At 41.9% G+C, this 16,359-nt stretch overlaps 2 protein-coding genes across 3 annotated transcripts; one reads left to right on the forward strand and one right to left on the reverse strand.

Annotated features, from left to right (window-relative positions):
* The first annotated feature begins 3,995 nt into the window (after window positions 1-3,995).
* On the forward strand, window positions 3,996-4,867 carry LOC120104233. The gene is made up of 3 exons (XM_039115051.1): window positions 3,996-4,129; window positions 4,251-4,297; window positions 4,400-4,867. The coding sequence occupies exons 1-3, from the start codon at window positions 4,042-4,044 to the stop codon at window positions 4,652-4,654; spliced, it is 390 nt and encodes a 129-aa protein (XP_038970979.1). The 5' UTR covers window positions 3,996-4,041; the 3' UTR covers window positions 4,655-4,867.
* A 7,197-nt stretch (window positions 4,868-12,064) lies between these two features.
* On the reverse strand, window positions 12,065-15,968 carry LOC103712755 (phosphatidylinositol 4-kinase gamma 5-like). 2 transcript variants are annotated; one of them, XM_008799374.3, is made up of 2 exons: window positions 15,719-15,968; window positions 12,065-14,633 (listed from the first exon to the last, which is right to left on the reverse strand). In XM_008799374.3, the coding sequence occupies exon 2, from the start codon at window positions 14,372-14,374 to the stop codon at window positions 12,443-12,445; it is 1,932 nt and encodes a 643-aa protein (XP_008797596.2). In that variant the 5' UTR covers window positions 14,375-14,633; window positions 15,719-15,968; the 3' UTR covers window positions 12,065-12,442. The 2 variants fall into 2 exon arrangements, with proteins under 2 accessions (XP_008797596.2, XP_026662608.2); XM_026806807.2 differs by having other exon boundaries at window positions 12,065-14,586; window positions 15,719-15,951.
* Window positions 15,969-16,359: the final 391 nt, after the last annotated feature.

Below are 16,359 nucleotides of genomic sequence, written 5' to 3' on the forward strand. Positions count from 1 at the left end.
GCGTCAAACTTCAAGTAGACATGCGACAACTGAGAAATGAAATGGGAATAATCTAGAGAAACCCAAATAATAAATTATTACGTAGTCCAGATCTACTATGAATTTAGAGTGAAATACATCTATCTAATAATTTCATTCTAGGTTCATCATGGATCTGATCCACTTAATAATTTCTCAACAAAGAGTGCCATAGTTTCAGAAATCAGGTCTCACCCATTGTTTTTTATAAAGTCTCTTTGTAGTGTACGGAAAATCTGGTCCCTGAGGGCTCGGGGAACCAAGTTGCAGCACGGGAATGCATGCATAGAAGCCGTGGTTTCCCACGAGAAGGTGTCGACGGCGTGCGGATTTGAGGCTTTAAATGGATGAAATGTTGCTCCACTTGGAAGTGTGATCATGTGCATGCCACAAAGTTCTCTCGAGAAACATGTCAAAGAATTTATAAAAATCATTTGATATTCTACGTATTCTTGGAGAGTGAGACAGGTATATTATTGGTTATTCAAAACCTGCACTTAGACCTAGATCTATGTGAAATCGGTTTGATTTCATGTTAACCATGAATCTAGCTAGATATTTCTCAAGCGCTCTTAAGCAATTGGATTTGGATTCGACTAGGTTATGAATGATTTAAATCTTAGTTGTTAGACTGCATGTTGTCTTAGTATAATTTTTATCTTTATTTGGGTCCAAACCCATCATGTCATGTTGCAATCGAATTTAATCATCAATGTCAAGAGAATCAGGTGTGCAACTCATCTTGCTAATAAGAGTTGCCCAAATATTGATTATTGTGTCTCATCAAAAACCATCCTCTCTAAGAGAGCTATTTTTTCTTGTGTTTTTATTCTATAGGTGTTGACCTTGAGCAAGTTTGATTTTTGCACTTCCTGACTAACAACACCACATTTTGAACTTTGAAGGCTGTTCACTACTTTCTTTCTGGTGTATATTTGGGTGCACATATTATTCAATATAAGAAATTATCCAAAAAAAGTTGTTTAATTGTTGAATTTGTTAAAAGGGAAAAGTAAAGCTACAAATAGATCAAGTCCTCTCATGACCTGACTTGGTCCAAACCACATTAGACTTGATCCTATCTATTTTTAAACATCCATGAATTCGGTCTAGGTCAACTATAGGACCGGATTTGGAAATCAGGTCTGGTCTGGATCATATTCATATATCTTCTAACCCAGCCCTACCAAATAATATCCAAGCCAAGTTTCGGTCAACAAAAAAATAGATCCAATCCACTAGATGCAATTCAACCCAACTCGGAAATCCAAACTATAGAAGACTCCTTCTGCTTCATCCTAAAACCTTATTTAAACTAGCTCCTCTTTGTTCATTTCAATAATCCCATCTCTTCTACATGCTTTCACTTAATTAAATTTAAATATTATTTATTTATTTTAGTAGATTCTTACTTAAAACATTCTCAAACATATCAATGTTTATTTTCTAAAAACATAGCTTGTAAATTTGTACCTTAAAAATGATTACTTTCTTGGTTCAAGTTTAAAGAAAAGCTTTCTTGAATAGAAATTGATGTTTAAGTTAGCCCGGTAGTTTTATTTGAAATTTTAATGATTTATATTGAATTATTAATCATTATATTTTTAGTTATAAAATAATAGACTAAATATTTTATCCAAACTAAGGATCTCATTTGATCCCGTCCTCACACAAATTGGAATATTTTGAGTTGGGTTTGGGTCAGACTGAATATTATGCCAACCTGATTGATCAATTAGCTCTAAAATGTTTTTTATGAGCCCAGCTTGACTTGACCCGATCAATCAATGGGTTGGATCTAAATCCAACATCAAGACACTAACATGACACTCGACCATACTCTCTAACCTATTTGCAGCCCTACGGAAAAGTGATCACATATGCTTTCTTACAAGATTAATATTTTCAAATATGCATCAATTAGTATAATGGATGCAGCAATATAAGCGCGTTAAGTAAGGTAAACATTTGCATTTATCCGAGCATAAAAGCACAATACGAGATACGAGTGTAAAACGATTCTGCTGCAAAATCCCTGTACACAGGGAGAGAGCTAAGAAGGCTTCGATTAGAATTCCATAGAATAATTCAGCTCAATTGAGGACGCCGACCTCTGTAGAATCTTCTTGAACTTGATGGCCACCACTAGTACTTTTCCACGTGGCATGACACGCGGAGGGCCCCAAGGCCAAGCAGTACGTGGCACGGTCTTCCACGCAGCATGGAGTCTGACTCGCTGAGCTGGCTCGGCTCTCAAAAGGCGCCCCACCGATTCAGAAGCTTGGGCGGCGCGCCCTCGTGTTCTCAAGCCCTGCATGGAGTCCAAGATTTCATATTAATTAAGAGTTTCTCTGATAGTGCTAATCATACGGAATGGCCTGGCGATCAATTCCAGAAGTCCATGTTCCTTCGGCTCCGGATTTGATGCTCTCGCTGCTTTCGGAGCTGCAATCCGCTGGCCAAACTTGGCTTCCAAATCCTCCATTAATTTGAACCAATGTTCTTCAGCCGTGTTTTTTTTTAAATTCTTTTCCCAGTCAATAATTAACTCTTTTAGTGGCTAGATTAGTGGGTTGTAGATGATTTCCTTGACAAAAGACACCAAAGCCTCTCTTGCACACCTGGCTTAAGTTTTTTGGGTCAGCTAGTAGTCAAATCCAGTCCACCGAGGTCTCACCATTTAGTTCATATAATTATTTTTTTATTTTTTGAAGAAGTACAGCGCAGATGGTATTGCCAAGATTTGTATCTAAACTTGTCTAATAAGTAAAAAAGAATGCTAACTGGCTAAGCTAAGATTTTTTTTTCTTTTTTTTTCCTTCTTTTTTTTGAAGAAAACATTATCTCGTAAGCTAATTTTATCATACTAGACCCACTACAATACGTGCTCTTAGTTCATCATCAAATATAGTGATTAAATGTTTTTCCATCAGAAGATCCTCTACATCTCTTAGATATGAAGTATTTAAGATCAGCGAAGTTCTTTTTCACCTCTTTCGTTGGATAAATCAGGATGAAAACTATGAGCGAGAACCTTGCATTCTAGGGCGAGGCTTGGCCTTGTTAAACAAATAATTCTTAGCTTAGAAACCAAAAAATATCAATAAAACTTATGGTATATATTATCATACTAAGGCTCAGTCAATGTATCTCCCCTCTCACTCACTCTCTCTCTCTCTCTCTCTCTCTCTCCATATGACACAATCTGATATGGATTTTTCTTTTCTATAGTTTACACAGGAGGAGCTGCCGCAGACGTAGCCAATGGTGCGACGGCATATGTCAAAACGAAGATCTTCTCGAGCCCAACTTTGCAAGCATGCTTCACGTACGGTGATTTGGCGAGGGAAACAAATCCAAGCCAAGTGTGTGAGAGAGCATATAATAATAACGTGTATACTATCTTTACACACTTGGAACATAAGCTAGCTAGGGGCTGCCCCCCATTTTCATAAGAAAGCGTGCCAAAGTCGAAGTTCGTTTCCTGTTGTTCTTTTGAACCCTTTGCACTCACCTCATGACCAGTGACACGAAAAATATAGTGGAAAGAGGAAAGCCTGGTCCAAGCTCTAAGTATGCGTCCACATGGGGACTAGGGTTCCATGATATTGAAAAGATTTCCAAAACCCTAGGGTTTGGTGGATTGACAAAATTTGCCCACAAAACTTTACCACCGTCTCCTCGTAGCGTGCATGGCGGCAGACAGGCACAAAGCACTCGTATCTTCAATTCCACGCAATGCTAAGGCTTCAAACACTGCTTTTATAGATCACGAGGACAAGTTTTTGAGTCTTTCCAAGTGCAGAAATATAACCAAGCCAATAACAAAACGTTGAGAGGACAATTTAAAATGTATTAGAACCCCAATTAAATATTTAGAAGAGATGAGATTTTAGAAGCCTAGCTTTGACCTCTCTGCTAGGGTCTTAGATTATAAGACCCAACCTTTCCCTTTTCTTTCTTCCTCCCTCTTTGTGAACTTGTTGAATGACAAGCATAACGTCTATAGGTCAGTAAAAGGTAATGGTGCTCTTAAGGTTCATAAGCTTTGTAGTAGGACTTCTGCTCTCTTCGGCTGCTCTTGGGGACTCCCTTGCACTTGCCGATGAAGGTAGGCATGCATGATGACTCTCTTCCCCATTCTCTTCATCCAAAACAAAATTTTTCACGCATGCATATCATGTCTCAAGAGCAGTACTGGTTTCTTTCTCCTAATTTATTCTTTCCTGCAGGCATGGCAACACTTAGGCATAATGATGGTATTTTCAGCAGTGATCGGGTATATATATAGTATCAAACTCCGTCATACTTCCTTCATTTGTTAATGATCTTTTCTTATCCGTGTGGGAATTTGGTTTTATGAGCTTTAACTTCTCGCTAGGGGCTTGAAGACACCGAGATGGTTGATGGCACTGGAATCATACGGCTTGGAGGAAGGAAGATGGTGAAGGAAGCCAAAGGCACAATGAAAACAGGTGCAAACTATTCTGTTGGAAAATGTGGGCATGGAGGAGCGGGAGAGTCGAGGTTAGGGTGTAAACTGAGTAATAGACGTCTCCATAGAAGAGTCCATGGCCTTGTACCTTTCAGTGCTGACTACCACAGACCCGGAAACCACCCTCCCAAGAATAACTAAAGCAACGGCTCTTAAAACTAGTTTTGTGGCTGATGAATGAGAGAGAACATCTTTTAGTGTGTTAGTGTCCTATATGACTTCCGGTGCATGTTCAAATGGATGTTCGTGTGTAACGAGGCGTCTCAGTTATTATGTCAGGTAGGATTCCAATCGCAGTTCTTACATTAATCCAAGTATAAGATTAATTTATATCAAGTGTTCTTTTCGATCAAACAAATATTAGTAGCATTCTTCAGACATGCATATGCTTAACAATATGATTTGACTCTGCGATGGCCGCATATTAATTAGTCTTCTTACATATTATACTACGAGTGATCAGATAAGACTTATATGAGTATTGTGCTGAATTACAAAGTGGAATGCAGAGGAAGATAAAACGAATTCTTGTTCAATTTGAATACTTGCCCTTCCAGATGCAGGAAAGGCCAAGAACTCTTTAAATAAGTCATTTGGGTCATCAAATGCAAAGGTAAATGATCCAATCCTCCCTCTCTCTCTCTCTCTCTCTCTCTGTGTGTGTGCATGCGCACGCGCGCGTGTGTGTGGGCACGCGTGTGCGCGCGCATGCGCGTCCATCCCTGCCTCAGGATAGACTAGGACAATGCACCACATACGCATAAATATGCACATATAGAGACCACAATTCAATTAGTTCGGCATCTCTCTGACAATTATCAGGACCACAAATAGAGAAACAGCATTATGACTTACAGATTGTCTTGTGAAGATAAACTGGTAGGCGAATTCGTGCATCTTAACTCGAAACTTCTGCAACCACATTTTGGCCAGGCCTTTCTAAGCGAAACATGGTCATGCACTTACATGCATTAAGTAAGAAAGAAGGATTATTGTTTTTCAAGAAGGAAGGTCCCTCTTAACCAACTTTTAAAAGTTCAGGTGGACTCTTGTTTTCTTGTATGTTTTCGCCAAATGTCATATTTTCCATATTCATATTGTTTGTCATCATGTTATTGGGCCATATCTAACGCTAAGACCTTTTTTTTTAAAGAATCCTTCTACTATAATTAAAGTCACACTGAACATGTCTCATGTTATGCTCCTGTCCGGACCTAAATTATTGTTTCACATAGAACTAACTAGTGATATTTGATCGTAAGGAGGTGCCCTTCATCAATGTGGCAATTAAGATTTTGCACTCAGCACAGTGTTGTCTCATACATCATGTTCTGGCTTCTTGACCAACTATATATAGACACTAACGATCGAGTTTCACCTCCATCTGTCCTCAGGATTCTAGTAGCACGACGCTGCAGTCAGGATCATCGACTAGTCTCAACATGAAAACCGAATTGGGAATGCTCTTGAACCCCCAAATTATTCTCAAATCAAATCCCAAGTAATGGAGACCTCTTCCACTCATGCAAGCTTGGGGTCTTCAAAAGTTTCAGGACTATCACATGATCAATCTGAGACAGATGAAACACAGAAGCTACTAGCAACCACCTCTGAAATTTTTCAAAATGCTCAAAAAGGCCTACCATCAGAAGGCCCATCGCAGGCCTCCGATCAACAATAACCTACCTTTAGGGAGATTAATCCGAAACCCTAGTTAGTGCTATGAAATTTTCGCATTAGGATATGAATCCTCCTTTACTTCTAAATATCATCAACCTTTTTGCTAAAATAAATAGCCACTGCGTTTAGCTAGTTAATGAAAACTTTTTCGCACCTGTGTTACTCGTATAGTCTTCACTCCTTTCCTCTATGCCCTAAAACTAGATAAGCTTCAAATCTTTCTTACTTCAGTCCTGTCTCGTCAACCCAAAAGCATCATTTTAGTACATAGAATTTGTCGATGACTGAAGTGAGTTCAAGGTTTATACTAATTATTATTCAACTTTGAACAAATATAGCTCTAGTTCTATGTGCATGACACTATAAACCATGGTCTAGTAATTTTGGAGATCATGATGAATACTCCCAAAACTACTATCTGAGAATATAAAGTGGACTAGTTGGAAGGATATTGAGATGCTACTTCTGTGCTAGTGCCGGTTTCTTTCGCTTCCGCTAGTATTTCTGTCACCATTGCCATCGTTGCAGGGAAATTCTTTTGCAGTTGCCATCATTCTTATCTAGTTCCCTTCTCTCTCCCACTCGATTTTATTACCATTGCTGCTATCCTTCCTTTCTCTCTCTCAGATTTCGAAGATGCTATGGGCATTGACATTTCCACCTGTTATAGGACTCCATTGTAGTGGGATTTTTCTGGGTCCTAGGATAAGTAGATAGGATAAAAAGTGGGTATGGATCAGATCAAATAAGGCCATATCTCGCTCCGGCGGCATCTCCTCTTCTGCCCGCTTTGCGTGATAGTCGTTGTTCTGCCTCCGTCCATGGCTGAACCCTGCCTTGCGGATGCAGGCGATGGAGGGGGTGCTGTCGGCGGATGCGAGAGATAACGTAGAGGAGACCGATGCATGGGAGGAGGTGGAGGATGAGGTAGCCGTCAGAGGTTGCATGGCATGCGAAGCGGAGGAAAATATACACGGTTGTGGTGTCCCTCCTCGATGACATGGTGGACTCACATGTGAGCTAACTTGATTTTGGGCCTGGGAAATGAGTGGGTTGGACTTGATTAAAGAAGAGATTGAGGAAAAGAAATTTAGGACGCATTCATTTCGTGACCAAAATTAGAATCAGAATTGAAACAGGAATAAGAATGGTCAAATCATAATTATGACTGAAATAGAATTTGAATACTAGAAAAGAGTAAAGATTGAGTATTGAAAGATTGGAGCATATAACAACTATCCATGGTAAGGATTGGAATGTTTGCATGTAACAACTACCAAGAATCAACTGAAGACCTTATATACAGGTTTTTGGCAAGGGTGCAATATCCCCTATTCCCTATTCATAGCAATAGAAGACCTCACTCGAAAAACTAGTCAAAAAATTGTTATTTAGGTTATTTGTCAAAGTATTAAGATCTATCTAATGTATAACCAATACAGGACTAAATACTGGATAAATTTGTGGGAAGGAGAATGGCACTTATTTTTCCCTAGCATGGGAGCATGTATGTGGTACGGTGCTATATGAGAACGTGGACATAGGCATTACTCTTCCCATTTCCATTGATAAATGGGAAGATTGACCTTTATCAGTTCTAACTCATCACCATGCTCAACCGTCGCATTTTTGCAACTCGTTCCTATTTCCCGGCCTTTGTACCAAAAGAGCATTCTGTTCTCCCTCTCAAAACTCCAAAATTGAAATACAATTTAATCTAGACGCCTGTACAACAACCACACAGTGCTCTTGTCTAATTCGTCTAGTCAATTCATTGATGTAATGTAATGTAATGAATTTTTCCAATGGTGCCTCATGGAGTTCTCCCATTGGTCCTCCCAAAGCCTTAATATTCTACTTCACCACGTAAAAGGCTTCTCCGAAAAAATTATACGCAGTGAGAAAGAGCTGACAAAATTATATGCAGTGACCCTTTTATGATCAGGGTGGTGGCATTGGGTGATTTTATATCATGGCTTCTTGCTTCTTGTTAACATGTAGAAATTAAGCTAAACCATGTGGACGCAATAACAATCTTGCACAACCTATGTTATAGAAAATTGATAATATCTCTGTACGTGGAATTTTCTTGATAGGCTAAGTGGCGAACCATGTAGAATAAATAACGGCACAAAACTGCAACCCAAATTATAGGCATATCGATAAATAACCATGTAGATCACCCATGACCCAAACGAGTGGAGAATTGCTGAAATCTTGGTGAATGAAAAAGTTCTGTAGATCACAATGGAACTTAAGCTAGAAAACCGACCCCATTGAGTTGGATGCAGGCAGGTCTACGTTGCACGACCAATAACAATTCAACATGTACCTCAATCATAAGCAAATTCCTACGACTAGCTCCGTGGAACCACAAGATCAGTTCCACTAATCACGCCGAATCCCCAACTCTTCTTCTCCTCCTCTTCGTTTTCTAAACCATTATTCCTTGTAACGACGAGATCAAACCAAAAAGAACCAATGAAGAATGGTTTGAGAAGTCTCCACAAACGTAGAAACTCATATCAATCAATCAATCAATCAACTGGCTTGCAAAGAGCTGCTTGTCAGCATATTACTTTTGTCAAAATAAGGAACATCAGGTTGGAACCATAGCCGAGTCGCTATCGGGTTGCCCTTACGGAGCTATCCCAAGAATTCCAGGGGGTGCATCACCCTGTGGACCTTATGCATGGCGGCCTAACTTTCAACAGATGCTATCCAACCAGAAGTTTGGATAAGTATCCCAGCGTTGCGGATAAGTAATACCATGGAACATGCCGCTGTGTCAAACATCATGTGAGGCGCAGCAAAACAAGCCAGTTCTAGCTTTAATTGAATATATACTATATATAAGAGTTCTCATTGGCTGCAAAGAGAATAAGAGATATATAGCATGTTGAGATGGGTGTCTCAGATCGATTTTCCACAAGCGCAGGCACCCGTCTCAAGATGCACTTCAACTCATCATTCTAGGTGCATTCTCTGAGACAAAGCAGGGAGTGCCCCAGCATGCTGCCCTACGCGTCCAGAGTCATGATTCCATACAGTACAAATTATGATTCTTCTTAGTTTTCTGCTGACGGTGCCAACTGATGGAGGCGACGCACCTTTAATATGACAATTATAAAGGTAGAGCTGAGGACAACATTTGAAAAACATCATTTATGCCAGACGTGTTTTAGAAACTGATCGTATTTCTCTTAAAAAAATTTAACTACGATGATCGAATAAATACGGAACGAAGACTAGCAGAAAAATAGACACCTACTGCTCGATAACATACGCAGGCGGACGACAGATCACGGCTTCTTTCAGACCGTTCATATGCAAACTAAATTGCCTTCTTTATTGCTCAACACTTGAAAAAAAATTTTTTTTGGAGATGTTACATGCTGCCCCCCTACTACGCCATCTCTTTCTCTCGGCTCTATTCTTTGTAAGTTAAAATTGTTTGGGCAGCCGTTGTGGGAAAAAAAAACCTGCTTCTTGCAGCAGGCACAAAAAGGAGTCACCCATAATCTATGCCAACTTACTTTTGTTTAATGACATCTGCAACTGATAGGGCCTCCAAGTTTTGTTTAACAATATTCACTACTTAAAATTATGAGATGCTAGCGTGCCATTCACCTTCATTGGCCTCAAGACAATGCATAGGATGCACAAGTTCTAATACCCTTCATGCGATGCAAGCATGCCAACCATGCTAATGCCGCATGTTGTGGTTCAAATTTAGCCCGAGGGTGACCATGCCGAAGGAGTCGAGAAAGCTGCCGGCTAGAACGGAAGAAGAAGAGCCACCTCCCATGCGACGATGTACCTGCACAAAGCCTCACCGGTGGTTCCGATGAGGGCCCTCCGATATTCTAGTTAGGGTGGATCTTAGTTCGTCCAAAAGTTCCCGTAGTGTTATTTGATGGGGCTATATATAGTCCTTGTAAAGGTGTCTAGATGGCGGAGATATGACCCGTTCTTATTATGGAAGGAGATAGATTTCAGACTGATGGCGCGCAGCTAGAGCTTGCTTGAGGCACACGGCATAAGCCGTTCCTGTGAACGGTAAGACGTCGATAGGTGTGATGGGGTATAGCTGGAGCAGTATAGCGTTGTCCTTGACTATCGTTGGCCAGCAAGCAAAGCATGGCGCGGTGACGTTGTAATGTATAGCTACATAGACGAGCGTGGGCACTTACGTGGATGAGATTGTGGGCAAAACTGAGCTCGATGAGGGATCACATCGTACATTCGGCGAGGTCGTTTTGGCGGGTGCTAAGGTCAGCCGAGCTTCCCCCATTCCAAGGTTTGCTTGGTAGGAACCCCGAGCTCAAGGGTCGTAGCGCGTTGTTAGATGGGGCGCCCCGAACTTGGCCGGGGCGTATCGTCGAATACTAAGGAAGCTCCGAGCTCGGGTCGGAGCGCGTCAGCGAATATAAAAGGAGCCTCGAGCTCGGTCGGGGCGCCTCGGCGGATATAAGGGCGTCCCGAGCTTGGTCGGGGCGCGTCGGCGAATAATCCCACGGTTGAAGGTCTTTTTTGGCTCGCAACTGACTCAGCAGAACGTTCCGAGCTCGGGCTCAGGACGTCATTACAGGCATAAGAGGAGGTTGCTGCAAGTCGTGACATCAGAAAGATCCGGTCGAGGTCGGCTGAGCTTTCGACGGAGTCCGAGGTCGGATTGGCTCTTAGCGGAACTAAGATCCGGCTCAATCGGTGTTGGAGTCTATTTGGCTGAAATTGGATGGTCCTATTATTATTATGAGCAGAATGATCCATTTTACCCCCCATCACCGCCCATTCACCTCCATTGGCCTCTTAAGGACAAAGCATAAAGCAAATGGCATCTATCGGCAGCGACTGCTCTAGGACGAGGCTGGAATCCATCATGAGAGCGGGAATGAAAGAAACGCTTTGGCAGCTGCGGATCAGGTGGGAACCACCACGAGGATTGTTTCAAGAACTTTGTTTAGCTCCCGTGAATCAGATGGGAGCCACCAGGAGGGCGGCCTACAAAAAATCTGATGTTGCGAACAACCCCGAAAAAAAAAAATCTATCATCAAGCACTTACCCAAGAAAAAAAAAACGTAATTTTTCGAGAACTAAATCACTGATGGATGGATTACCTGAAACCAACGGGCCATGTAACACAAGGAACTTGAATATCTAACAACATTCATCCCGTTTGATCTGGGATTGGGGGCTCATTATATGCATGTAAGAAAGTCTTATTGGTGACTAGAATGGGACTTGAATTGATTGTCAGGAGTTATTGGAAGATTTGGAGACAATGGCAAAATTATTTAAGATACAATATGATTGCAGCAGAGGATGCATGATTTCAATGTTCAGCTGTCTCTGCGGTCATGAACAGACTCGATAACAAAGAGTAACATCTCCGGCTCTCAGCGGTTTAAAGAAAATCTAGAGAACGTGAATGTGTTTCAATAGACGAGCTTTACATAATTCAAATATACATATTTCTCACACCAACATAAAGAGCTTTTGTCTGACCATAACCCTGGAGGCCCCAGAACAGCGTCGAAATTGATTCTACACTTAAAAATCTTTTTCTCTTAGAACTTTGTCTTGAACATTATAAACATAATGAATTATCAGGAACCTAGGGAATTATCACAGACCCAATTTTCATAAGCACCTAAGATAATTCTAGGAATGCCAAACCTAAATGACATCATAACCAAAAAAAAACAAATCAAACAATCAATTCAACAATAAATATATACACATGAAACTGTTATTCGATTATTGGAAGCCTGAAACATAGTTAGGGATCATTGCAGATACTGGTTCTAGCAAAACTCTCAGACATTTTAGCAGATACCATGAATCTCTAACCTGCGAAAATATGGACATCCAGCCTAAACATGAATATATTTTTTAAAAGATTATATCATAAACACCAGTGAGTAGAGTTGCTTACCATGATAACATTTCGAACAATATACATAAGTTCTTATTTGTGGCAATATTATCTAAAAGGGCATATCATAATAAGAAAAGGCAGGCCATCACACTCACCTTCGTGCAACTAATAATCCAACCTAGAAAATATATACGGGAGCAGCGCTACCTCCATTTTTCACCTCCCCTGCCCGTCACTCGCATGCCTGACCATTATTCTTGACCTCCCTATTCTCCTTACATTACACCTACAAGAAAGGGCAGAAACAAAAACAAACTGCAAACACACGAACACCCCATACTTCCTCCTTTCTTAATTAATCTCCTACTCAAAACTGACAAGAAGTCCCCAGCCTCTGCTTCTGCCTCTGACCTGCCGCCATACTCTTCCGGCCACGGAATGCAGCGTGCAGCAGCTCCTGAAACTTATCGAGAAAAGCCCCCCATTCTTCCTCGTCCATGTCTGCCAGCTTCACAAAGCTCGTGCTTGTTGGAAGCTGCTCATTTGCACTTCCATTACTGTTATTTTTACTGGTAGTGATATCCCCTTTTGGAACCTCAACCTGGTACCCTGGAGTTTTCTCCGCGATGCCGACACCCTTCAATGACACAGACAACTTCGAGACATTTGGAATCCGCTCATGAACAGGAGAGAAGCTAGCAACTTCCTCCACCTTGCAATCTTTGTTAGCCTTATCATCTTCTTCCTCCTCCTCCATGCTCTCCTGTAATTTTGACAAAGGGTTCCTAGAACTTCCCCATTTGAACCCCAAACCATAGGATCGCGGCAGCGATTTGTACAACACGTAATCATCTTCTTCTCCACAATCAATATGAAACTGAAAATCATCTTCATCTCCTATTTCGGCTTTTGGAGAAAATATCTCTCTTTCTGCTACCAACCTCCTCGCTTCCATGCAAACAACCTCCAACTCGCTCGGTTCTTCTTCCATTCCCCTGAACTCCCTGCTCATCATCTCACCAATCTCAGCTAGGCAAAGCCCAAAAGCTACAGCTTCTTTGAGGAAATTTGTGCAAAGGACCAAGACCCTAAGGCATGCTTCACGGATCATTAGCAGTTCCATTCGGAGCATATCAGAATCTCTCACTGGATCAAGTTTGGCAATGTACTCAAGTTCATCCTGAGAAAATGGGATGGATGCCTGCGGCCAGTGAATCCACTCAAAATAGGGGTCCTCCAAGCTCTCTGGCAAGCAGAGGCCATGATCAATAGGGATCAGTTCCACCTGTCCCCCAAATTTACCAACCCCACGATCAAGCTTCCTCACCAGGAGATTTCCAGCATGCCTGTCTGTGTTGAAGATTCTAACATCGAGTATCCCAATCCTGTGTACAGCAGCGACCGGGAAGCTTGAAGTCCCATGATCACTGGCGTCAAAGTCATGGGGAATGAACTGCTGGAATGAAGCTATCTTGCTCATAACCTGTCGTTTCTTGTCAAAGATCTTAGTATTCTTAGCATTGACCCCATCATTCACATGGAACACCGAGTGAGTTATCTTGACAAGGGCCGTGGGGGGCACATTTGCAAAGTGATCATGGTCAAGAAGGTACGCAGCAACCTCCCTAAAGCCGGTCTCACCAACCCGAACTGACCTTTTAAGACCTGGCTGGCCAAGGGCTTTCCCAACAAAACCTTTTGGATTGTTAGGCGCAAATGGCTCCTCATCTGTCGGTTTCGCAATTGCAACACACTCACCCCTGCTGCTCCTGAAGTAGTATGCACCCCCAAGTCCACTGTGAACAGGTATCGGATCCACACCACTTCTTATTGCGTTAACAACATCCTTGACAAGCTGTTTCATTCGAGAGCAGTGGCTTGAGCACCCTAAGATTTCAATTGGACAACTCCTATCCCTTTGCTGGAGATCCCCTCCGGTGGGAGAGAGGCACGGGGTAGAGGAACTCCTGTGTATTGAATTCCTGGTGAGGAGAAGTGGAGAATCACTCCGCACAGCACTAAGATCATTCTTTAAAACAAGATCACCAAATGTGAGCGAGCTCTCCTCAGTAGGGACATTGAGGGCTAACTGAAGTTTCCTTTTCACAGTATGGGCACTGTCCCTACGGTCCAATTCAATACCCAAGACACAGCCAGTCTCAGTTTGGACAAATACACGCCTTCTTCCCACAGGCTTCCCTTCACCATTCTTGTTATGCTGGCACTCACTGCTAAGGGTTTGGTTCAGGATTGCAACTGCCATCTGGGTCTGCACAGGGCTGTCCAAGTTAGGAGACATGGAATGTGGGAAGTTGTAGAGCAAAGTTGCCAAGGGAGGCAACAGGAAAAGTCTTCCTCCTCTTCTTCGTCCGCACGCCAAACACAGAGGCTGACGCAGTTACGGAGAGAGGAAGATGCACAGTCACGACCATGAATTGGATAGCACCTCACACAAAAAGAAGCAAAGAACACGTAGCGGTGGAGAGGGGAGACGAAAATCAGATGATCCCCCTACATTTGCGAAGCCATCAAGTCAATCAAAGTAAAAGAAGTCAAACCTGCAAGGAAGACAAAGTATTAACTTACTTGCTGAAAATCTTTCATGCCATTTTCTGTCAACCAGAAAGTGGATGGCACGAGCGAACTCTTTTTCAAAAAAATGTTTATCAGTTTATGAATTACAATATTATCTGCCACATTTCACTTTATATGATACTATAATAACATCTAAAATTTTTAAATGTTTTGGATAAAACCAGTATTTTAGATTTGGTTGCTGTTGTTATGATGTATAATTGGGAGAAACATTACGACAAGAAGCTATAAAAGAAGGAAAATAATATGGCTTATGAACCAATTGGTTGCGCATGAAAATAAAGAACAAAATCTTAAAAGCATTCGTAAATTAAGTGTAATATAAGCCTAAGCATGGATAATTTCCACGAATTATTGATGCTATATGCAAAAATCAAGAAAATCATATAAAAAAGACCAATAGTCTATGTTCAGCAAAAATTGAACTTCAGGATCAGAAACATGTCAAAGAGAATTGGACGGAAGCAAGAATAACCATCAATACCAGTCCTAAGAATATCGCCAAAAACTAACAAGTGAAACATAAACTCATCACATTATATACCCAAAAAGAAAGAGAGAAAACTTTCGAGAAAATAACGTTGACACCAAAAGGCATCATATGAATTCTTGTGCATTTTTTCCGAGAAATTCATCTAAAAACTAATACAAGAACTCGAAAAGAAGTAACTTTTTGCTAGCGGAACAAATCAAAACACATAATTTCGAGAATCGACAAACAATTTCCAGTTCAACATAATACCCAAACCAGAAATCCCTGAATAACTGAAAAGGAAGTAACTTTTTGCTGGCGGGGCAAATCAATTCACATAATTTTAATAATTCGACAATCATTTTCAGTTCAAGATAATATCCGAACCAGAAAACCAGGAACCGGAATGAAAAAACCTAAACAATCCGAAATAAATCCTCAAACTCCCATCGATCCAAGGAACAAAGCATAGCATACGTCAAGAAATCGACGATCGCACGAAGAAATGCATCATGGAGGCCAGAGACCTCTAATCGGCTCGCGAGATCCGAAGACGGTGGGGAGAAGCAAACTCACCGCAAGCCAAGATCTGGTGAGGGAACGCGCGCCAGACTATAGTGGAAGAACGCCGGCCGTCTGATCCGCCCTCGGCACCGCGAGGATCGGCGACCGACGGCGCGGATCCGATCAGGACAACGATCCTCCCGTGGAGATTCAATCCTTCAACCCAAACACCCGCCCCCTTCCCCCCTCAATCACCAAAACCCTCCTCCTCTCTCTCTCTTCCTCCCCCGTCCCTCTCGCCTCCCTTCTGAAAGAAATCTTCTTTTAACTCCCCCCAGAACCGAGAGAGGGTTTAAAAAACCTAACCGTAGTTAGAAGGAGAGAGCAAAGTCATTCAACCGCATAGATATTTATATGCATAACAAATGATCTGCCATCCATATATAAACAGATGGTTAGGATGACCTTTCGCATAGACGATTTTATGCGGACCGGTTAAACGGAGGGGGTCTCGGTGCCTCCTCTCCTTTATTCCCTTCGAGCGGAAGGCTCTGGAAGACTGGCGAAGACCGTCGGATGGATGGGAAGGGCGATGTGGGCCGTCGGATGTGGACAGGGGAGGCCCCATTCGGTGACGTGGAGGAAAGCGATTGCTTTCGAGGGGATGACGTTGACCGCCGCTCGCCGGCGCCGAAGGCGGCGGCGATTGGCGT

This window comes from Phoenix dactylifera, chromosome 1, assembly GCF_009389715.1.
Source record: "Phoenix dactylifera cultivar Barhee BC4 chromosome 1, palm_55x_up_171113_PBpolish2nd_filt_p, whole genome shotgun sequence".
NCBI classification, from domain to species: domain Eukaryota; kingdom Viridiplantae; phylum Streptophyta; class Magnoliopsida; order Arecales; family Arecaceae; genus Phoenix; species Phoenix dactylifera.

Coding starts and splice junctions, on each gene's coding strand:
- LOC120104233 (XM_039115051.1), top strand. CDS start 4,042: ATGGTGCTCTTAAGGTTCATAAGCTTTGTAGTAGGACTTCTGCTCTCT. Junction 4,130..4,250: donor CCTTGCACTTGCCGATGAAG/GTAGGCATGCAT, acceptor TCTTTCCTGCAG/GCATGGCAACACTTAGGCAT. Junction 4,298..4,399: donor GTATTTTCAGCAGTGATCGG/GTATATATATAG, acceptor ACTTCTCGCTAG/GGGCTTGAAGACACCGAGAT.
- LOC103712755 (XM_008799374.3), bottom strand. CDS start 14,374: ATGTCTCCTAACTTGGACAGCCCTGTGCAGACCCAGATGGCAGTTGCA.